The following is a 24000-nucleotide window of genomic DNA, read 5'->3' on the forward strand; positions in this document are numbered from 1 at the left end:
CCCCACATCCCCCTTCCACCTTCCCCTTCTTCCTCCCATACACTCTCCTTCCCAACCCCCCCAACCCCCTTCTCCCTCACCCACAACACTGCTTCTGTTCCCTAACCGTAACACCCTCCCCCCCCTTCCCCACATCCCCCTTCCCCTTCTTCCTCCCATACACCCTCCTTCCCAACCCCCCCAACCCCCTTCTCCCTCACCCACAACACTGCTTCTGTTCCCTAACCGTAACACCCTCCCCCCCTTCCCCATATCCCCCTTCCCCTTCCTCCCATACACCCTCCTTCCCAACCCCCCCCCCCACCCAACCCCTTCTCCCTCACCCACCCACAACACTGCTTCTGTTCCCTAACCGTAACACCCTCCCCCCACCCCCTTCCCCACATCCCCCTTCCACCTTCCCCTTCTTCCTCCCATACACCCTCCTTCCCAACCCCCCCCCCAACCCCCTTCTCCCTCACCCACAACACTGCTTCTGTTCCCTAACCGTAACACCCTCCCCCCCCCCTTCCCCACATCCCCCTTCCACCTTCCCCTTCTTCCTCCCATACACCCTCCTTCCCAACCCCCCCAACCCCCTTCTCCCTCACCCACAACACTGCTTCTGTTCCCTAACCGTAACACCCTCCCCCCCCTTCCCCATATCCCCCTTCCCCTTCCTCCCATACACCCTCCTTCCCAACCCCCCCCCCCACCCAACCCCTTCTCCCTCACCCACCCACAACACTGCTTCTGTTCCCTAACCGTAACACCCTCCCCCCACCCCCTTCCCCACATCCCCCTTCCACCTTCCCCTTCTTCCTCCCATACACCCTCCTTCCCAACCCCCCCCCAACCCCCTTCTCCCTCACCCACAACATTGCTTCTGTCCCCTAACCGTAACACCCTCCCCCTTCCCCACACACCCCTTCCACCTTCCCCTTCCTCCCATACACCCTCCTTCCCAACCCCCCCCAACCCCCTTCTCCCTCACCCACAACATTGCTTCTGTCCCCTAACCGTAACACCCTCCCCCTTCCTCCCATACACCCTCCTTCCCAACCCCCCCCCCCCCAACCCCCTTCTCCCTCACCCACAACACTGCTTCTGTTCCCAAACCGTAACACCCTCCCCCTTCCCCACATCCCCCTTCCCCTTCCCCTTCCTCCCATACACCCTCCTTCCCAACCCCCCCCCCAACCCCCTTCTCCCTCACCCACCCACAACACTGCTTCTGTTCCCAAACCGTAACACCCTCCCCCCACCCCCTTCCCCACATCCCCCTTCCCCTTCCTCCCATACACCCTCCTTCCCAACCCCCCCCCTTCTCCCTCACCCACACACAACACAGCTTCTGTTCCGAATCGTGTCATCCTCCTCCCCCCACCCCCACTTCCACCTCCAACTAACACCCCAGTTCCAAGTTCAGGCTCAACTAGTCAGATACAGAGCCGTATTGTAAATCGAAGTTGTGAACTGTGCATTTGTCTATTCCTATTGCATTGTACCAGACTGATGATTACATTTGGCCTTTTATTTCATTTTATTCCCCCCCCCCCCCCCATTTGCATTATCCCCCCTTTTGTTTCTTCTTTTTAAATTATCTTCGCTCTTCCTCTGTGGCCGTCATCCTGTTATTGTCATGTTTCCTTGTTTCTCTATGACTCAAAAGAGTTAATGGGAATAAACAAACTCTGAAACTCTGAAACCCACATCTCTTTCCCCCCCTTCCCCATACTCCCACACCTCCTCCTTCCCAAACCGCAACCTTCATCCTCATTCCCCCCCATCCTCCTTTTAACCCCAAAACAGAAGCATCCTCTTCCCTCCTTCCACACACCTCTGACCCCCCCTTGCCCCCCCCCCCACCCCACTCCATCCCCTCTCCACCCCACCCCCATCCCCCAAAACTAACCGGCACGCCGGCCTGCAGCAGGTGGTGGACGTTGATGGTGGAGGTGGGGGCGGGGTCCTCCAGACGATCCAGGCTGCCCACGCTGGAGCTGGACGTGCTGTGGTAGCTCTGGCGGGACGAGGACGACGACACGCCCGTCTCTTGGGCTGCTGCTGCTGCTGCTGCTGCTGTGGGTGGTTGTTGATGATGTGTTGGTGGCTGTGCTGTAGCTGTCGGTAGGGGGTTGTTCCCTTGGCCCGTCACCTGCTGTCCCGGACAGTCACAGACACACAGACACAGACACAGACACACACGCGCACGCATATATATACACACACACGCAAGCAAGCATACACGCACGAACGCACTCACACACACACACACACACACACACACACACACACACACACACACACGCACAGGAAAAGCGGGCAGGTGTGAAAAAAGCGTGTTTTGTCTTGGTTTTATTATCATTTTTTTAAATAGTGATTTCCTATATATGGATATCAAATCATACCTGTATCTTATAACACACACACACACACACACACACACACACACACACACACTGCTCAGCAGATGCCTGACCAGCACATCATAACCCAATACGCTTTTTCAGGCATTGAGGTAAAAAAAAGGGTGTGTGTGTGTGTGTGTGTGTGGGGGGGGGGGGGCGGTCGGGGGAGGGGGGGGGCGGGTTGTGGTGGTGGCGGTGGGGGGTTGTGGGGGGGGGCATGGGGTGGCACTGCCCCTTTGCCCCTTTACAAAAAAAGAAAGAAAATAAAAGAGAGAAGAAAAAAGAAAAGAAAAGAAAAAAAACCAGCATTATATATATATATATACATATATATATATATATATATATATATATATATATATATATATATATATATATATATATATATATATATCTAAACTAAACGAAAACAACAATTCAGTGGGGGGAGAAAAGATTTAGTAGTGGAGGGAAATGCTGTTCTTCCCAGGGTCAATACAATTCAAGTCAGTTCAGAGCCCAGTCGCAACGCACAAGGGCGATCTATCATCATCTATATCAGGCTTGCTAAACACGTCGGATAACTTACTACCACCACGAATAAAACGTCAAGCACCACCACCACCACCACCACCACCACCATCAAATTTGCAAAGCTTTCAAAATAACTAAATAATACATGCACACAAAATTATGAAAAGGCAGGCTACAAAAAACAACAACAAAACCCCCCCAAAAAACCCCAAACAAACAAACAAAAAAAATCAATCTACAATACTTCCGGAGCAGGTCATTTTCTGACTGGAGGATAAAACAACAACAACAACAATAACAACGAAAACAACAAACAGATAGAAAAAAGAACCAAACAAACACACATTTAATGAATAGGTTTTATATGTTTTGTTTGTTGTACAGCACAAAATACATAGCAAATGCACCTCCCCCCCCCCCCACCCACCCACCCACACCCACACTTCTCCGGCACCCGCGTTTACACTCCCACATGAAAAGTAACTACAGTTTTATCGGTGCTCTCTAGACACACACGCACCATGAAAGCGTCCATTAATGAGGTCCGGGAAGAAACAACAGAAAAAAAAGGGGGGGGGGGGGAATGCAGGCGTCCACAGAACACACACACACACACACACACACACACACACAGTGAAGCGATCGTGAATGCAGACAACGAGAAACAGACAGACAGACAGAGAGACAGACATGTAATCCCTAAAGACAAGCTAATAGAAGGGGGAAATTCCTGGCACAACATTTTCAGGTTCTCTTTTCTGAAAAAGCTTCAGGGATATCCCCATGGCATGAGGAAATGAAGTGGTGGTAGTGGGGGTGGTGGTGGGGGTAGGGGTGACGGGGGTGAGGGGGAGTGTATGTGTGTGAGAGGGAGTGGCTTCTATGGTCTCAGTGCCAAAACTCAAAACAAGTCTCAGCGAATATGCATGCAAGGGTTTTTACATCTCCGTTGACTGTACTGATCACGTCTGCCGATCAGGTCTCCAGTGTATTCTTCACTCACTAGCTGTGGTTATGTGCATGCCCGCCAATTGTCGGTTATCCTCGTTAGCTGCATGGATATGCTGTTGTTAGCTGTATGGAGATGTTGCTGGTAGCTGTATGGAGATGTTGCTGGTAGCTGTATGGAGATGCTGTTGTTAGCTGTATGGAGATGCTGTTGTTAGCTGTGTGGAGATGCTAACTGTAAGGCGATGTTGCTGTTAGCTGTATGGAGATGCTAACTGCATGGAGATGCTGTTGTTAGCTGTATGGAGATGCTAACTGTATGGCGATGCTGTTGTTAGCTGTATGGAGATGCTAACTGCAAGGAGATGCTGTTGTTAGCTGTATGGAGATGCTGTTGTTAGCTGTATGGAGATGCTAACTGCATGGAGATGCTGTTGTTAGCTGTATGGAGATGCTAACTGTATGGCGATGTTGCTGTTAGCTGTATGGAGATGCTAACTGTGTGGTGATGTTGTTGTTAGCTGTACGGAGATGCTGTTGTTAGCAGTATGGAGATGCTAACTGTATGGCGATGTTGTTGTTAGCTGTATGGCGATGTTGCTGTTAGCTGTATGGAGATGCTAACTGTGTGGTGATGTTGTTGTTAGCTGTACGGAGATGCTGTTGTTAGCTGTATGGAGAAGCTGTTGTTAGCTGTACGGAGATGCTGTTGTTAGCTGTATGGACAAGCTGTTGTTAGCTGTATGGACAAGCTGTTGTTAGCTGTATGGAGATGCTAACTGTATGGAGATGTTGTTATTAGCTGTATGGAGATGCTGTTGTTAGCTGTATGGAGATGCTAACTGTATGGATATGTTGTTAGCTGTATGGAGATGCTAACTGTATGGAGATGTTGTTAGCTGTATGAGATGCTGCTGTTAGCTGTATGGAGATGCTGTTGTTAGCTGTATGGAGATACTAACTGTCAGGCGATGTTGTTATTAGCTGTATGGAGAAGCTGTTGTTAGCTGTATGGAGATGTTGTTAGCTGTATGGAGATGCTGCTGTTAGCTGTGTGGAGATGCTGTTGTTAGCTGTACGGATATGCTAACTGTAAGACGATGTTGTTGTTAGCTGTATGGAGAAGCTGTTGTTAGCTGTATGGAGAAGCTAACTGTATGGAGATGTTGTTAGCTGTTTGGAGATGCTGTTGTTAGCTTATGGAGATGCTAACTGTATGAGATGTTGTTAGCTGTATGGAGATGTTGTTGCTAGCTGTATGGAGATGCTAACTGTAAGGCGATGTTGTTGTTAGCTGTATGGAGATGCTAGCTGTATGACGATGTTGTTTTCAGCTGTACGGAGATGGAATAAAGTAATAAAGTTGACCATGGTTAGCTGTACGGTGATGCTACTGTCATGGTGATGCTGTTGTTAGCTAAATGGGGGTGTGTTTTTCAGTTGTGAGGTGATGCTTTTGTTCCTTGTTCTGTGCAGTTCAACCCTGCTGGCGTGGAGTCACTGTCTCTTAACGATCACCAAACGGCGGCAAACGGGACAGTCGATGTTTGGTAGTGTGGCTGTCTTTTTCTGTCCTAAATTCTCAGACGTCAGTGGTTGAGCCAAGAGTTAGTAGCTGTAAGACTCTAAAGGCATGAATATATATATATATATATATATATATATATATATATATATATATATATATATATAAAGGAAGGGTAAGCGCAAAGTGGCTTTTGACGTCTCCATACTATGATAAAAAAGGGGGGGAAAGCAAACAACGACAACAGATGAACAGAGTGATACGTGGACTTTGCCTGCCTAACAGCAAAAAACAACAAAAAACAAAAACAACAACAACAAAAACACGCGCAGAAAAGAAAGAAAAAACAAAACGAACAAAAACAAACAAACAAAAACAAAAAACAACAATAACCAAAAACAACCAAAAAAACAACAAACAAACAAAAAAACAAAACAAAAAAACAAAAACCAAAAACCAAAAGAAAAACAGGCACGAAACAGATTCACACCAATTAATGAGCATGAAGCATAAAACCGCTTTACAGAATACAATAAAATAAAACAAAACAAAATGAAATATTACGCCAAACGCACAACAGCCTACCAGCGGAAAATGAACGCCAAACAGCGAAAATGACTTGACATAATATTCTCACGATAGCTGAAAGGAACTCTTCTTTGCCAGACAGAACGAACCGCCAAAGCTGTACTGATGTCCCATCTATAGTGTGCAATAGAATGGGCATGGAACAGTGCAGCGGCACTGTCTCCTCCAACAGCTGGTCTGCTGGTGTTCTTTAGTTCATCGGAAACATTAGCTCTCCAGGGGACAAAAAAACAATAACAACAACAACATAAAAAAACAAACAAACCGAAAAGAAATAAGAAACAAACACCGAAAGCCGCGACATAGAATACAAAAGAATCCTAAACTCATAACCTTCCCCTCCCGTATCCTTTACAATCCTACCTCTCCTCCTTTTCTCCCTCCCTCCCCCCCGCCCCTCACCATCTTCCACCCTTCCCTTCCCCCCAACTCCCCCCCCACCCCCCCAGCCCCTTTCACCCCCTCCCTCCTCAGCGCACGCTGTAATGAAGCTGAGCTACTGACCGTCACCACCTTAGGCTCCAGGTGTCCCCGGCCGATGTCGCTGCTGCTGTTGCGCTTGCTGTGGACGGGGCTTTGATGGTGATGAGGATGATGAGGATGTTGATGTTGATGATGATGATGATGATGATGGTTGTGGTGGTGGTGGTTGTTGGCCTGCTGCTGCTGCTGCTGCTGCTGCGCATGCTCCTTGCCAGCGGCTGCGCTGTGCGCCCTCATGGCCCTGCCCGCTGGTGTCGTCCCCGCCACCACACACCCCGCATCCTCCTCCTCCTCCTCCCCCGCTCCAGCACCACCACCACCAACACCACCACCACCAACACCACCCACCACTACCGCGCCCTGGGCCCCTGGCTTGCTCACTGCCTGCTAACAACACACGAGGAAGATGGCAGAATGGTTAGGACGCTCATCTGCCCACACAGTGTCCGTGACTGAGGGTGTGGGTTCGATTCCCCGCTTTTACCGTCTCTCCCCCAAATCAACTGGGAAAAAAAATAAAAATCAAACTGAGCTTCTGGTTGTTGAGATGAGACGATAGACCGATGTCCTGCGTATAGCAGAACGTAACTGGCGCACTGGAAAGAAAAAGAACCCATGGCAAAAGTTCTGTATTTTTGTATTTTGTATTTCTTTTTATCAAAGGGGGGATGGGAAGGGGGAGGGGTGGGTGAGTGAGAGAGTACGGGTTTAAAGAAAAATTGAGGCATGAAGTTTGGTTTCAGGTGTTAACGGCAACGTGGATACTAAGGGATGTAGGATATGGGTGTGTGTGTGTGTGTGGGGGGGGGGGGGGGGGGGGGATTTATGGCAGTCTTTCCCCTTAACTGAACCTTTCTGACATTATTTCTTTCCAAGACAGCGGGGGCAGGGGTTGGGGTGAGGAGGTTGAGGCATCGTCATCACTAGTGTGTCTGGGAGATCTTAGTCGAGACGGTGGAACAAGATCGCGCGCGAGAGCGTGCGTGCCTACATGCGTTATATGCGCGCGCGCGCGCGCGAATGTATGTGTGTAGAGGACAGGGGAGTATTACTGTTCTACACTGATGCGTAATGGTAAACAGGCAATTTCATTTTTTTTTCCTGGCTATCAAGGTGACGTTTTAGGAATCTGGGCCCACAATAGATGAATAATATAAATCGCATTTCCTCTGCCCATCGATATCATTTGTGCATAGCAGCATCAGACAGTGATTGCAAGATAGAACACAAGCGAAAATACAACACTGAATTGCAAGAACAGCATAACTAGCATTACTACATCAAAGGAGTCAAAAACACGAATTGGAACAATCGCTGTTTCGTATTAACTTTCACATTTATAACACCCTCTTTATAAACATCCAGAAGAAAATAATGAAACTTTATAAACATCATGGAAACAAATTTAAAAAAAAAATTTCTTCCCGTCCTTGAAAAACAATCACGATCATTGTAAAACATCAACGAGAAAAAAAAAATCAAACTCCTTTCAAACAAACAGGTAAGAAAGCAAGGTCTTTCGAAACACCCACAGATTAAAGAAGAAGAAGAAGAAGAAGAAGAAGAAGAAGAAGAAGAAGAAGAAGAAACACACACACACACACACACACACACACACACACACAACAACAACAACAACAACAACAAAAACCAAACCAAAACAAAACAAACAAAACAAAAAACAAACAAAAACAAAACAAAACAACAAAACAACAAAAAACAAACAAAAAAACAACAACAAACAAACAGAGAAAACGTGGACAAACACATTGTTTTAAAACCCGCCTTATCTCTTATCTTGCTCCCTGTGCCTTTCGATAAAAGGCAGTTAAGAACCAAACTACTACAGGCTAAAGTCATGACGCGTAGAAGCCGTAATTTAATACGTCGGGGTCTATACTGCGTCCAAGAAATGAGTACGTTTTCCATTCTGAGCGAGATCACACGTCCATCAGAACACACGGATGCAGAAAATGTCTGTGGTCAAATCGGATTTTGCATCAGAATGAAAAAAAGAAGAAAAAAAAAACGAAAGCAAAAAAACAACAAAAAAAAAAACAAACAAACAAACAAAAAACAAAACAAAACCCAACAACAACCAACCAACCAACCAAATAAACAAAACAACAACAAAAAACAAACAAACAAACAAACTAAACAAAAAAACAAAAAACACAAACAAACAAAAAAACGAATTTCTCAAAAAGTAATTTTCCTAACCATATAATTCGTCAGCCTTCATTTCTTTCATCGTCACATAAATAGATAAATCAATAAATGAAAGAATGAATAAAGAAATGAATAAATAAATCGTCAGACTTTGCTGCTTTCACCATCACATAAATAAATAAATAGATAAATAAAAGAATGAATAAATAGATAGATTGATAGATAAACAAATATGGAATTAATAATTTAATATATAGATAAATAAATAATAAATAAATAAATATGTGAATCAATAAATAACTCAATGAATATTAACAAAACAAAAAAAAGAAAAAAAAAAGCAAAACCATCACATTCAAAAACGGTCCATAATATTTCCCCTATAATAATTCCTTGATGATCGCATCACATCAGTTATGACGTCAAACGATGAAAGTCCCGCCATGAACAATATCAGTATCAGTAACGACAGACGTGCGCTCTCAGCTGCAACCTGATTCCAATCAGCGAGCTGAGAAGATCTCTCGCCAGCAGAGGCAGGGGTGCGGGTGGGGGTGGGAGTGGGGGGCCGATGATTTATGCTCCATAGCAGAACGTGGGGAGGAGAGCACAGAGGAAGGTGACTGGAGCAGTAAGGTACACAACACGACTGAGCGCACGCAGGCGCGCGGGCGCACACACACACACACACACACACACACGAACGGACACCCCCCCCCCCCCCCCCCCCCCCCCCCACACACACACACACGTGCGGAGGAGTGTATGAAAATGTGAGCGAGAGACAGCAATGGTGTAGAGAAGGGAGTCAGAAGAACAGGCGTTTTTTTGAGCGCACACTACACGTCTAGAAATGATTCGGATAGAAGGGCGCTTGGATTCGTATGTTGCGTGCATGTATTGTTTATGTGAGTGTGCGTGCGTGCGTAGGTACGCACGTGCGCGCAAATGTGCATGCGTGCGTGCTGCGTACGTGCGTGTGTGTGTGTGTGTGTGTGGATATTTTTCAAATACATACATACATAGAGAGAGAGAAAGAGAGAGAGAGAGAGAGAGAGAGAGAGAGAGAGAGAGAGAGAGAGAGAGAGAGAGAGAGAGAGAGGCACAAACACGGGCTACAAGAACAACATGACAAAAAAATTAATGAAGAAAGAAACTCTGCCATCAATTCATCCATCAATCAATTCACCCCAGAGCAAGCAACGTAGGTTCCTTTCAGCCCCCCCCACCCACCCACCCATAACTATGCCCCCCACCACTACCCCCCCGTCCCCAACCCCACCCCCCCCCCTCCCTCCCATGCCAACAACGTATCTCCCATCGCGCGTCCGTGAGCCGCAATAATAGAGCTCCCAATTTGGATGACTGATGCCAGACATCCCTCCCTGATCCCCACTCCCTCCACCCATCCATTCCTCGTCTCCACACCATCCCTTACCCTCCCGCTCTCCATCCGCACGCATCGCATCCATCCATCCATCCATCCATGCATCATGATGAACTGATTCTGATCATGTAGCCACGATCATGTAACCAATGAAAGAGGAGCAACAGGAGAGAAAAAGAAGGGCCGGGGAGGAGGGGAATTGAAGGGGACAGTGCTGGAGAAGGTTGGAGCGTGAACTATTTAGTAGGAGGCCGATGACCCGAGAAAGTATCTTTTGAAAGAAGAATTAGCTGAAAAAAAAAAACAACAACAAAAAACCCGAAAGAAAATGAAAGAGTAAGTTACAGGAGATGAAGATTCAGTGGTATGTGTGTGTGTGTGTGTGGGGGGGGGGGGGGCAAGTGAGGAGAACTGAAAAAGGAACAAAAGTTAAAGATGAAACCCCCTCCCCCCAAAAAAAACAAAAACAAAAAACAAAAAACACCCCCCCAAAAAACAACAAACAAACAACAACAACAACAACAACAACAAAAAAACACCACCTAAAATCGAAGACAAGGCAAGGAAGTAGACCGAAGAGGAAAATATAACCATCATGACGAAAACAACAACAGCAACAATACAGAAAGAAAGAAAGAAAGACAGACAGAAGAAAAAAGGGTTGGACCGAGGAAGAACAACGACCGGAAGAGAAAGAAAAGGGAGGGAACTGAAGACACAGACAGAGAGAGAGAGAGAGAGAGAGGGGGGGGGGGGGGGGGGGGGAGGGGGGAACACAGGAGGAAGAGAGCCCAAGAGACGCATTGAAATGACCAGACCAAAGGTCAGTGTTCACGATCAGGGTGAAGAGAAAACCTTTTGCTTGTTTTCAGACATGTGGGTGTTTCTATCAGAACTAACATGCTGAGATGATCACGGTCTGTTTACAACATGTACAACAACAACAACAGCAACAATGACAACAACAACAACAATAAAAAGAAGACCACACTGTTGAATAAGGAGAAGCAGGAGGAGGAGGAGGCGTAGGAAGAGGAGGGTGAGGAGGACAGGAGGAGGAGGAAGAGGAAGAGGAGAAGGTGAAGGAGAAGCAGCAGAAGAAGGAGGAGGAGGAAAAGGAGGAGGAGCAAGAGGAAAAGGAGGAAGAGGAAAAAGAGGAATAGGAAAAGGAGGAGGAGGAGGAAGAGGAAAGGAGGAGGAGGAAGAGGAAAAGGAGGAAGAGGAAAAGGAGGAGGATGAAAAAGAAGAGGAGGAAGAGGAAAGGGAGGAGGAAGAAGAGGAAAAGGAGGAGGAAAAGGAGGAAGAAGAAAAAGAATAGGAGGATGAGGAAGAGGAAAAGGAGGAGGAGGAGGCGGAGAAAGAGGAAAAGGAGGAGGAGGAATAAGAGGAAAAGGAGAAGGAGGAAAAGGAGGAAGAGGAAAAGGAGGAAGAGGAAAAGGAAAAGGGGGAAGAGGAAAAGGAGAAGGAGGAAGAGGAGGAAGAGGAAGAGCAGAAGGAGAAGAAGGAGGAGGATGCTGGGGTGGAGATCTCTCACGCCTGCCTGGGGCACATAAATGATTCAGTGCCCCTGTTACTGGTCTCCTGCGAGTTCGCTACAGAGATGCTTGTGTGAGAAGTGACGGTGTTTGGAGTTTTTATTGCCACAGACAATGGTGCCAGGCAAGCCGAGTCAGCGATCTCTTCAGGTCACTGCAGTGTTGTTGCTTTTCTTTCTTTCTTTCTTTCTTTCTTTCCGTCCTTTTAATTCTTTTCCCTCTTTTCTTTTTTTTTTTCGAGTTTTTTTCTTCTTCTGTCTTTCCTTCCTTATCGCTTTCTTTGTAATAGTGTTTCCTTCTTGTGACCTGATCTTTCTTTCTCACCGTCTGTCTGTGTTTCTTTCTTTCATTTCTCGTTTGTTTGTTCGTTTCTTTTTTGTCTTTCTTCTTTCCCATCACTTTGTTTCTGTCTATATTCTTAAAAAAAAAAACCAACATATTTATTTGTGCACACGTGTGTATCTGTTGTTATGTCCGATATAGACGGTTTGTATACAAGCCTTAATGGTGTATCCTTTGTGAATTCATAATGAAATAAAAGCAAATTTCCGGTGTTTCACTGATCAGTCGATTTCATCACTACTTGTTGTTGTTTTTTCTCCTCAAATCGTGAATTTTATACCAGAACGCAAACCAAATCAGCTCAGATTAAGAGTGATTCAAATCATAAGAAACGCAAAGCCTGACAAAATTATTTCTTACGTGATGATGATACATGTTGGAGAAAAAAAAAAAGTAATCAATAATATTTCCATTTCCATTTCCCCTAGTCATCGAGATATCTTCGACATCCTGTGCAAATCCTTCCACCTGGTGACTTTCATTCAGTGTTCTCACACTGGAAAACAAAACTAAAATCCGATTTTTCTTTATTCTAAGGGCATGTCTTCATTTCTTACTGGGTCTTAAAGTCATTCATTGCTTGGCCTGTGTTCGTTTCGTTTCGTTACGTTCGTTATGACTCTCATAAAAAGACCGACCTAACGGAAAAGGTACACAGGTTTAGGAACTCACATGGTGAATGAGGTGGGCTTGGGACAGACAGACAGACAGACAGACAGAGGGAAATAGAGACTAAGACTGAGACTGAGACGATTTATTCAGTTTAGGCCACAGCCCTGTATGAACAAGGGGCGATAACAAAATGCGTAAATACCATCATAACTATCAGTATTTATACAACTGATTTCACAGCCTGATAAGGAAATAAGAGAGAGAGACAGATAGACAGACAGACAGAGAGAGAAAGAGAGACAGACAGAGACAAAGAGAAACGGAAACACACAGAGACTGGACTGAGAAGTTTACACACTGCATTGACAAAGCAGACTTCGAGAATCCCTGTCTGGCGACAAGAAACCCATGAACACGTGACAATGACAATTAACCCCGATAACCACACGTCTGATAACCCCCCCCCCCCCCCCTAGTCCCCGTAAAAAAACAAACAAAACAAAAACAAAAAACCAACAACAACCAACCATCAAATCCCCAGCAATCCGTCAGAAACACACGACAGGCGCCGTGGCATGATAAGCAAGCAGAACCCAATAAAAGAGAAGAACAGCCATCGCTCTCTCTACTCCTTCCCTCATCCAGACAGCTTCTGGTCCGGTCCATCAAACGGAACCACTGGAGACAGTCAGCACGTGAAACACCACGATGCCCACAACAGGAGATAACGAACGCCAGGTTGCCTGGTTACCAGAGCAGGGGAAAGCTATCGAACACCCCCGTCCCCCTCATCCCCATTCTCACCCCCTCGCCCCCCACCTCTCTGTATGTCCACGGTCCGGTATGAAAATCATTCTTTATTGCACGCCGCGTCAATAAACGCATCCCGCTTCCGAAGACGGCAAAGATGGTGGGAGGACCAGGGGAAAAAACAACATCATAACGATGGGAATAGGATGAACGCTAGGGAATTTAGACGTGGTTTGGACTTTCCTGTGGAAGACAAGATGCCCTCTCACATGCGCATGTGCATGCACTTACACGCGCGCGAGCACAACATTCAATTTAGTCAATACATAAAAACAAACAAACATTTTTGTGATACAAGAACATTCCGGAAGGGAAATGGGGAGGATGATTATTTCTCTATTAAAAAAAATCCCGAAATTGCGCCACTGAAAAACACACAGAGAACAACATTGTGTATGTTGCAACAATCGCACATGCCCACGCAGACACACACACACACAGACACACACACACACACACACACACACATTCCAACCCCATCCCCCCCCACCATCCAACCAACCCCCCATTTCCCTTTTCATCAATACCCACTCGCTCGGTATCGCTTCAAAGCAAACACTGCCAAAGACATAGTTTCCAATTATCTGGAATGCCAGGCAGGAAAAACAAGGGACTGAGCCAACAATACACTGGCTACTCCCTCCTACCTCCCCCCCCCCCCCCCCCCCCCGCCGCATACACAGCCTGCACACAGACAGGCAGAATGCCACAGAACACGCCACACTGACCACCCCTTTAGGTTCCCTGTCTCCTCGGCTGTCGGCAGAATTCCGCTTGTACCCCCCATTAATCCCTCTCACCAGCAGACAGAGGCTGTTGCTTCATGGCTGTCCGCACTGACAGGGACAAGGAGGCAACGGATGAGTTCAGTTTTTTTTGTTTTCAGTTTCAGTCTATCAAGGACGCGTCACTGCGTTCGGACAACTCCACATACGCCACGCCACACCACATCTGCTAGGCAGATGCCTGACCAGCAGCGTAACCCAACGCGCTTTTAATGAGGCCTTGCGTGCATGCTTATATATTTGTGTACATATCAGAGTGGATTTCTTTTACAGAAAATTGCCAGAGGACACAACTCTCGTTGTAATGGTGTTTTTTTTTTTTATTCAGTGCGCCAAGTGCTGCACAAGGGTCCTCGGTTTATCGTCTCATCCGAATGACTGGACGCCCAGTTTGATTTTCCAGTCAAACTTGGGAGAAAGGGCGAGAGCGGGATTCGAACCCACACCCTAACAAAATCTCTATATTGGCAGCTGAGCGTCTTAACCGTTCTGTCACCTCCTCCTCACGGATGAAAGTCAAACCATTGTTGCTTGTTGTTGTGGTCCTGAGAAGACGAACGAGAGTGTTCACTGTAGTCTGCAGATCATAATACGGGCATGGATAGCTTATTTCTTTTAAGGTCTGAGAGATAATAATAATATAGGCACGGATAGGTTATTTCTTCATTGTCTGATGACATTCCCTCAGTTACAAAGCGCAAAAGTACACGTTTCTTTATCAGTTCATGCTGAACATGAACTTCCACAACAATAATCATTGCTTCTTACAACTGCCATACCTTTTCTTGTTTCTCAAAGCTGATGTGGATATTGGGTGAAAGATTATCATTTAGAGGAATAATGTGAAACAACAACAACACATACGCAGACAAACGTATATAACAATACACACAGCCAGACGTATCCCCTCCCTTCCCCCCTCCCCTCCACAGTCAATATCATGCACTAAAGTAAAAACCAATAACCAGAAGTAAAACTTTAAAAAAAGTAAAGAAAAAAACAACAAAAAAACCAACAAAAAAACAAAAACCAAACAAACAAACAAAAAAACAACAACAAAAAAAGAAAAAAAAAGACATTAAGAAAGGAAGAAAGAAAACAGGAAAAGTAGAAAACCGATAAAAAGAAAAAAAAATCTAAAGGATATAGCACAAGAGAAGCTTGTGGTCATCGTTGAAATAATGTTAGAGTTACTCGACAAAGAAAACATCAAGCAAATCAGGTGAAACTGAACTGCACATCTAGCAGTAAGGAAGCGTAAAGAAAAATAGAACACAGAAACAGTTACCTTTGCTAACATCCACATGCACGCTCGCACGAACCCCCCCCCCTCCCCCCCCTAACACCACACACACACACAAGAAAAAAAAGCCCACACAAACACACTCTTTCTCACACACACAGACATACAAATACACAGGCACACACACACACACACAGATAGACAGACAGACACATATACACATGCATACACGCTTACACACACACACGCACTGACACACACACACACACACACACACACACACAAATGCACGCACACACACACATACACAGACACTTCTACTACTACTAAGCTACTTTCCAACCATTTTTTTTTCTCATCTTTATTTCCTTCTTCGCCAGAGTCCCCCCCCCCCTCCCCGCCCCCACCCCCTTTCCCCTCTGACTGCTGTACGCCTTCAGCAAAGAAAACGTCTTCCTACTGACAGGGTTTCCAATTATCTGGAATGTCAGGCAGGGACCGTTCAACCAGTACAGCACCACCGTTCTCCTTTCAAAGTATGGCCAGCAAATCGTCACGGAGCACGCCACAATGTTCACTTCTTTCCCTCCCTGCCCTGTCCTGCCTCCAGCAACTGTCGGCACTCTTCCTGTTTTTCTTCTTCGTCGTCTTCTTCTCTCTCTCCACTTTCCAGCATTAAATATGACTTGTGTGTGTGTGTGTGTGTGTGTGCTATTGTAACTGATGTAGATAATTAGCAAGGACAGTTTGGATGAATAGGCTGTGCCTAAAATCTTAATACTTGAATAATAGACGTTCTTTCTTCTCTTGTTGTTGTTGTTGTTGTTTTTTTCCTTCTTCTTCTTCTTTTTCTTCTTCTTCTATAGGCACGCAACTGCTTATGGTTTTTGTTATGTAGTATTTGTTACTATCATTATTATTATTATCATTCTTCTTCTTCTACTCCTTTCTCTCCTCCTCCTCCTCAAATTACTACTACTACTACCACTACTTCTTCTTCTTCTCCTCTTCAGTTCTGTGAAGAACTTGTCAGTTTTCTTGTCGAAGCCCGGGTCTCTTCCAAATAACCACCATCAAAGCCAGCCGTCCTTTCTGTTAAATGCTAGACGTACACCACTACTAGTCCCAGACTGATGGGGGAAAAGAAGACGGGAATAAAAGACACACGACACTGCTGAGTGTGCGGTTTGAGATCGTACAGCAGACAGGCACGAGACGGGTTTTTCTGATACCACTTGTTGACCAGCTGTCAGTCAGAAAAGAAGACAATATAAACGTCTATTAAAAGTATTATTTGGTATTGCCGAAAATATGAGCACAGAGTCCGTCTTTGACTTTTTAATACTCATTGGTGAAATGTATATTTGCATGTGCAAAATGGAAAAGATCACACCGAACATACCTTCTTTTAAAAGCTGCCTTTTAAAAGCTACGCAAGAATGGCATGGACATTAAATGACTTTAAAATATAATGGTTACCCTGCATGACAATAATTCAAGAATCTACCCATAACTGCCACAATTAAGGTAAAAATGTTTATAAACCCGGTCAGAAAATATTAGATATTTTGACGGTTGTCTGTACGGGTGAAATAATCACCTGTCGTTAGCATTTTTGTTTTGACTTGACTGTCTTGTGTGTGTGTGTGTGTGTGTGTGTGTGTGTGTGTGTGTGTGTGTGTGTGTGTGTGTGTGTGTGTTGTGACACGATGTTGTTTTTTGTTTTTGTTTTGTTTTGTTCCCCCCTCACCCCCATTACTAGTATTAGTGCACACGTTAAGATATATACAAGTGAGACATTTTGAGTGGCATGGATACCTTATCTCATATCTGATGACGTATAAACATGATATATCAATATATACACTTATTCACATTTGTATTGCTTGGAATACTTTACATGTGTTGTTATATTTTGCTTTCATCGTGTTTTCATCCGTTTTGTCATTTTCCCCTTTCTTTTACACATATTTGTGTCGATTGTCTGTGCCATAAAAATGGAAATTAAAAACATGCTTAAAAACAACAACAACAACAACAACAAACAAACACACACACACACACACACACACACACGTCTATTAATTTCTGTTGAGCATGAAATTGCACACAAAAGAATTGCTGACTGTCATAATTCCTTGTTCAGCCCTCTAAAAGCACACATATTTTTTTTAACTGCAGGAGAGGATGACTTTTAGTTCAACGAGTAGACATTAAGTGTATCAAGGTATACCAAACGAAGGTCAACATTGTTATTAAATAAACAGTCCAATCATGGACTGGTCTGGGGTAACCCCCTTTATTAATCTGCCTTCGAATGTGATGTCAAAACATTTCTGTGTTTTGTTCCTTTGCAATATTTCTTTAGTCATACTTCACACACACACACACACACACACACACACACGCACACACACACGCACACACACACACACATACATGCCCGCGCAAGACACGCGATCGCACACAAAGAGACACGCACATACACATACTCTCTCTCTCTCTCACACGCACACACACACACACACACACAAACGCACGCACACAAAAAGACACCCATACACACAGGCACACGCACGCGCACACACACACACACACAACAAACAAACAAAACAAAACGAAACGAAACGAAACAAACATTCCAACCCCACCCCCACACCCCTACAATCCCCCATCACATTTCCTTCTCCGTCAATATCCCATTCGGTGTGTCTTCAAAGAGGACGTTCCTGAAGACATGGTTTCCAATTATCTGGAATGCCATGCAGGAAAACATGGCGCGGACAATAAAGACACTGAAGCAGCGTTCCCTTCGCTTTGCATGGCCGGCAAAACGCCGTACAACACGCCATGATGACCATCCCTTCATCTCTCTTCGCTTCCACAGCTGTCTTCATTCCTGTGAAAATCCACTATTGCATTGTGTTGTGTTGTGTTGAATTTTATCATATTGCATTGTATTGTTTTGATTTGAATGGCATTGTATTATATTGCATTGTATTGTAATTCATTGTATTGCATTGCATCGTATCGCATTGTATTGTACTGTAATGTATTTTCTAAATTTGAATTGTATTGTATTGTATTTCATTGTACTGCACTGCATTGCATCGAATCGCCTTGCATTACATCGTATCGCATTGTATTGTACTGTATTGTATTTTCTAAATTTGAATAGCATTGTATTGTATTGTCTTGTTTTGCATTCTATTGCACTGCACTGCACTGCATTGCATCGAATCGCATTGCACTGTACTGTACTGTACTGTACTGTACTGTACTGTATTGTATTGAACGTTAGTATTATGGACAGTGCCAGTCTTCGAGTTCATCGCCACTGGCACTGAACACGTCCACGAACCGATCGCCATTTTGCAGGCCCACGGAAAACCAGCCGCTGTAACAGACCACACACACACACACACACACACACACAGAGAAGGCCCTCTAAAAGCCATGGAGCTGGAAACAGAACGATACAATGCCTCTCTGGAGACTCTGCCCTATGATGTCATTCTCGCTCCAAGCGTCTGAGTCGGGGAGGCGGGCAGTAGAAAATATCACCGACACCAACTCGTCCGCATCGCAGCAGGACTTGGCATTAGCTCCCTCTCTTTGCTTCTCCATTGGGAACAAAAAGCCATTAATGCTGGAATAGAAACTGTCATTTATTGTTCAGTGTTGCTATATTTTTTTCTGTATGAATCATACTGAAAAATGGGGGAAAAACAAAAACAAAACAAAAACGAAAGCAGAATTATTGAAATATATCTCAATTTGCATATCCTCCACAGATCTTAAGAAAAAGGAGGAAATGACAGATATCACACACACACACACACACACACACACACACACACACACAGAGAGAGAGAAGAGAGAAAATCAAGAGAGAGAGAGAGAGAGAGAAAGAGAGATTTAGGGATGATCGAACATCAGAGAGGGAGGGAGATTGAGAGACAAAGAGAGAGGGAGAGAGATAGAGAGACAGAGACAGACAAAGACAGACAGGGACAGACAGAAACAGAGAGAGAGAGAATAATAGATTATGCATCCATATCCTTACGAGATCCGATAACATCTGCCTTAACACTGGGGAGAGGAAACCGTAGCGCTGCAAGGGATTCCTTTCATCCCCAGGATTACTGACGGTCAAAGACTGATACTGTGTGTGCACGCTTGCCTTCTTTTACACATATATGTTCTCGCATATTGCGGTTGTTGTTGTTCTTAAATCCCTCCATGAGATAAAAAACAACAACAAAAAACAAACAAACAAACAAAAAAACAACAACAAAAAAAACAACAACAAAAAAAAATGCTGACTGCATTGCATCAATCAATACAAGCCCCAGTTAAACTAATGTTGGACAAAGCGGACGCGAGAAAGAACCCGAAACTGTGAACATGATATGATAGGGAAGGCGTGCAGCCCGCTTTCGTGATGAACTTTTCGTCGCTCGCAGCGCGAGAAGTAGGTCATGTGACGACATGTGCAGCCCACCACCGAAACTGGCTTCACTGGGTGTGCACTGCTTTTTGTTCGGACAAATTTGCGGCAGAGTTTATAAATGGATCAGTTGGAACACGTAATGGCAGGCGCATGACAAGAAACACGCTCAAAGTAAACACAGAAGACTAAAGCAAATAATGGGTGTAATTATAAAACCAAATATAGCTTGTAAACTTGCAAAAATAGTCAACGAAAATCTTCAAAATCCTTTCGTCAGAACAGCGATTTCCACGACGAAATCTTAGCCTTTCGGTGACCTGGAAAAACAAGGAAACGGAGACACGCATGCGCACGCGGTTCTCGCTAAAAATAGCCAGGAACCCCCCCCCCCCCCCCCCCCCCCCCCCCCCGAAAATCCGACGAAAGCGGGCCTTGCACACCCTCCCTAATTCTATCGCTTTTCTCCTAGCACCGAGGGCTGGCTATATGAAGGAAGCCCTCTTAAAAGTTCCATCCCGGAAAAAAAAAAAAAACGAACTGGTAAAGGGCCCTGGAGGGGCTTGTCTGTGTGATACCAGTCTTGATCCTAGCGTTGGAACGGGGAGGCGGGCATCAGGGTTCATCCCCCGGCCACCCGCTTGTCTGCCTGACGAATGGCCGACCCTTCCTGCCCCTTTCCAGCACACTCTCTCTCTCTGTGTCTTTGCACACATTATATTACTTCACAAAAAATGAAAAAGTAGTGATTCCGGAAATGAAGTTTCGACATGTATTTGTTGTTGTTGTTGTTGTTATTTGATTAACAAATAAATCATATAAGTGTGTAATTAAAAACAAAACAAAACATCATAAGCAAATGGTGTGTGTGTGTGTGTGTGTGTGTGTGTGTGTGTGTGTGTGTGTGTGTGTGAGAGAGAGAGAGAGAGAGAGAGAGAGAAGTCCACCAACATGCATTTAGGACGAAAACCATTCTACATTTGCTCTGGGGAAAAGCTGTACCGTAAAGGTTCCCTCTAAGACCAAGGACAGTCCAGGATCTGAAGACGTATTAATGTTGTAATCCCTCTAATAAAATCTTCATCTCCATCTTTTTCTGTCCTTATTAATTCTTTAGCCATTCCTCGTGTACACTGTGTGTGGTAGGAGGAGAGATCGAAGTGGGGAATTAGGTGGTATTATGGTGATTCTGGATCTAAATGGATTTTTTTTCTTTTTTTTTTTAATCCTGTGACGCGCATCTGTCGGCCTGTCTGGCCTTCTGCATACTCATGTATACATGCGCATGGGTGTAATATTTTTCATTCTTGTACAGATGTATAAACTCAGTAATACATACATTTTACACTGGTGACCTCGACTGTGTGAACAGGGTGCATGCTTCAAAGCACATAATTATACAGCGCGTTGGGTTAAACTGTTGGTCAGGCATCTGCTTAGCAGATGTGGTGGAGCGTACATGGATTTCTCCGAACGCAGTGACACCTCCTTGAGGTAACTGAACTGAACATGTGCAGGCAATTCGCAAACACAAGTTTGCATGAATGAATGCAATTAAAGAGAAGCACCCTCCTCATGGACGAAACTCTTCATCAACCACAACGTCGCCAACGGTCCCCAGTGAATGAACCCAGCATGGCCAGAGAAATTCACATACATGTGTGAACAGCTTGCTCTGACCCTGGCACTGTCTGCACTACAAAAGGTCAGCTCTGGAAGCAGTCCACACACACACACACACACACACACAGAACGCTCTAAAAAGCCACGGCCTTGAAAACCGGCAGAACAGCAACGTATCCCACGAGGCATGTCCTATGATGTCATTCTCGCTCTCCCGGGGAGACTGGCAGCGGAAACTACCATGACTATTGTTGTCATTGTTGTTATCATTATAATCAAATTATTATCATCATCATTATTATCATTATGACGTTTATATTTAAGGTTGTTTTTGTTGGGTTTTTTTGTAGTAGTAGCAGTACTAGTTGCTGTTACTGTCATTGTCATTAATTACATCATCATTCTTCTTATTCTCCTTATCATTGTTACCATTCTTGATATTATTGTTGCAGAGAGAGAGAGAGAGAGAGAGAGAGAGAGAGGACAGTAGAGCTGACTGACAGAGAGAGAGTCTTGAGTCTTGACATATTCATTTATTAGACCTTTGACCCATATCGAGAGAGAGAGAGAGGAGAGACAGATAAACTGAGAGAGAGAGAGAGAGAGAGAGAGAGAGAGAGAGAGGTAGAAAGAAAGACAAAGAAACAGACAGAGAAAGAAAACTTTTATGAAGGTTGAACATCTTTCTAGGACCTGTCTTGACACCAGCAAACTGAAGAGAAAGTTGCGCGATATTGGATCACGTTTAGCACTCGGGTAACTGGTCATCATCTCGAATACGAGCAATAGCTGCGACCAATGAACCACAGTTAGCACCCTCTGCACCTCTGGACAAAATCCCACACGTCTACAAACAGATCTCCGCTTTCCTCCCACTGACCAGGCCCACAGAAGGTCAGGCACTGCAACACAAGTCCACAGACAGAGAGAGAGAGAGAGAGAGAGAGAGAGAGGCAGAGACAGAGACAGAGAGGGACAGAGACAGAGAGAGAGAGATGGCCCTCTAAAAGCCAGGGCCCTGAACACCTCCCTGGAGTCTCTGCCCTGTGATGCCAATTCTCGCTCTCATTGTCTGAGAGGGGAAGGCAAGCCTTAGAAGAAGAAGAAAAAAAACAAAAAAACAAACGTTCTGCGCAGTCACGTTGTCTGCAACAGAAAGACCCCTTTCCCCTCCCCCCCCCTCGCTCCCCCTCCCCCTCCCTCTCTCTCTCTCTCTCTCCTTCGCTGTTTTGGGAATAAAAGCCCCTAACACCGGAACAGAAGTTGCCAATTTGCCCTGCATACATCAGGCTGAAAGAGTACCACCGTACAGCAATGAGTAAGTCATTTAAAATTGCCACACGCATCTTTTACACACACACACACACACACACACAGAGAGAGAGAGAGAGAGAGAGAGAGAGAGAGAGGGGTTCTTTCTTTCTTTTTTTTTTTTTATTTTTTTTTATTTTAAAAAGACGGCAATGTCTTTATCAAAGAAGCAACCCTCTGAGTAAGAAACACTTGATCGAGTCTTGGTACCGTGATCGTTCAGGCGTGACGATATATATCAATAACAAATTTGCTTCTGAGAGAGAGAGGACAGCGAAACAAGACTTCATTTAAAACACATACTTTGTCATGTCTTAGTTTTTTCAGTTCTATATTCAGCTGAAAATGTCAAGATTTCTGTGACCAGAAATAAAATAAAAATGATGGTGTTGAGAACTTTAAAAAAAAGGGATCAGTGTTATCCCTCAGTTTCAGTTTCAGTTTCAGTAGCTCAAGGAGGCGTCACTGCGTTCGGACAAATCTGTTATCCCTCGCTTGTGCAGACTTGCACTTCCCATGGTCTTGGGAATTCAACACAAACATTATAAAAAAGAATAGATAGAAAGACAGCGAGAGTGAAAGAAGATACAGACAGAGATAGAGACAGAGGGAAATAAAATTATATATATATATATATATATATATATATAGAGAGAGAGAGAGAGAGAGAGAGACTGAGAGAAATAAAATTATATATATACATATCTCTCTCTCTCGCTCTCTCTCTCTCTCTCTCTCTCTCTCTATATATATATATATATATGTGTGTGTGTGTGGAGAGAGAGAGACAGAGACAGAGAGAGACAAAGAGAGAGATGGTGTGGTGGTGGTGGTAGGAGAAGGCAGACAGTAGATCTATACCAAAGACAGAACCAGATTGACAACACAGAAAGATACACGACTTGTATCATTCATCAAAGCGCTCTCTCTCTCTGTCTGTGACGCAAACCTCTCCCTTTCAGGCCCTCTCCAATTACCGCCCCAGCGAGGTTCTTACGGCACAAGTAGCTACCTATCAGCAGCCAGACTCCAGCCACCAGTCGGATCCAAGCCACTGGTTTCATTTAGTCTGTCTGCTCTCCTCCCTCCGTCTCCTGTCCTACTCCTTCGAAAAGTTCACGGCGACCGATAACACGGTGCAGCAGGCAAAAATTACCCCCATCCCCCCAACATCCCCCTAACCCATTCTTTGACTTCTGCAAATATTGCCCCCCCTCCGCCCCCCCCGCCCCCGACCCCCCTCCCTACTCCCCTCCGTCCTTTATATATCTTGTTCCAAATATACG

At 44.9% G+C, this 24000-nt stretch overlaps 1 protein-coding gene across 8 annotated transcripts in view; it reads right to left on the bottom strand.

The window, feature by feature from the left end:
* The window catches only part of LOC143292578 (uncharacterized), a 419765-nt gene that overhangs the window by 22595 nt on the left and 373170 nt on the right, over nt 1-24000 (bottom strand). For 4 of the 8 annotated variants that reach the window (XM_076603006.1, XM_076603005.1, XM_076603007.1 and 1 more), the window contains 2 exons: nt 6469-6834; nt 1895-2140 (listed from right to left, as the gene is read on the bottom strand). In XM_076603006.1, coding sequence (XP_076459121.1) covers nt 1895-2140; nt 6469-6834 — 612 coding nt within the window. The remainder of the gene's footprint in view (nt 1-1894; nt 2141-6468; nt 6835-24000) is intronic. The other 4 variants (XM_076603009.1, XM_076603008.1, XM_076603011.1 and 1 more) reach the window with 4 other exon arrangements.

Source organism: Babylonia areolata, chromosome 18 (genome assembly GCF_041734735.1).
Source record: "Babylonia areolata isolate BAREFJ2019XMU chromosome 18, ASM4173473v1, whole genome shotgun sequence".
Taxonomy (NCBI): domain Eukaryota; kingdom Metazoa; phylum Mollusca; class Gastropoda; order Neogastropoda; family Buccinidae; genus Babylonia; species Babylonia areolata.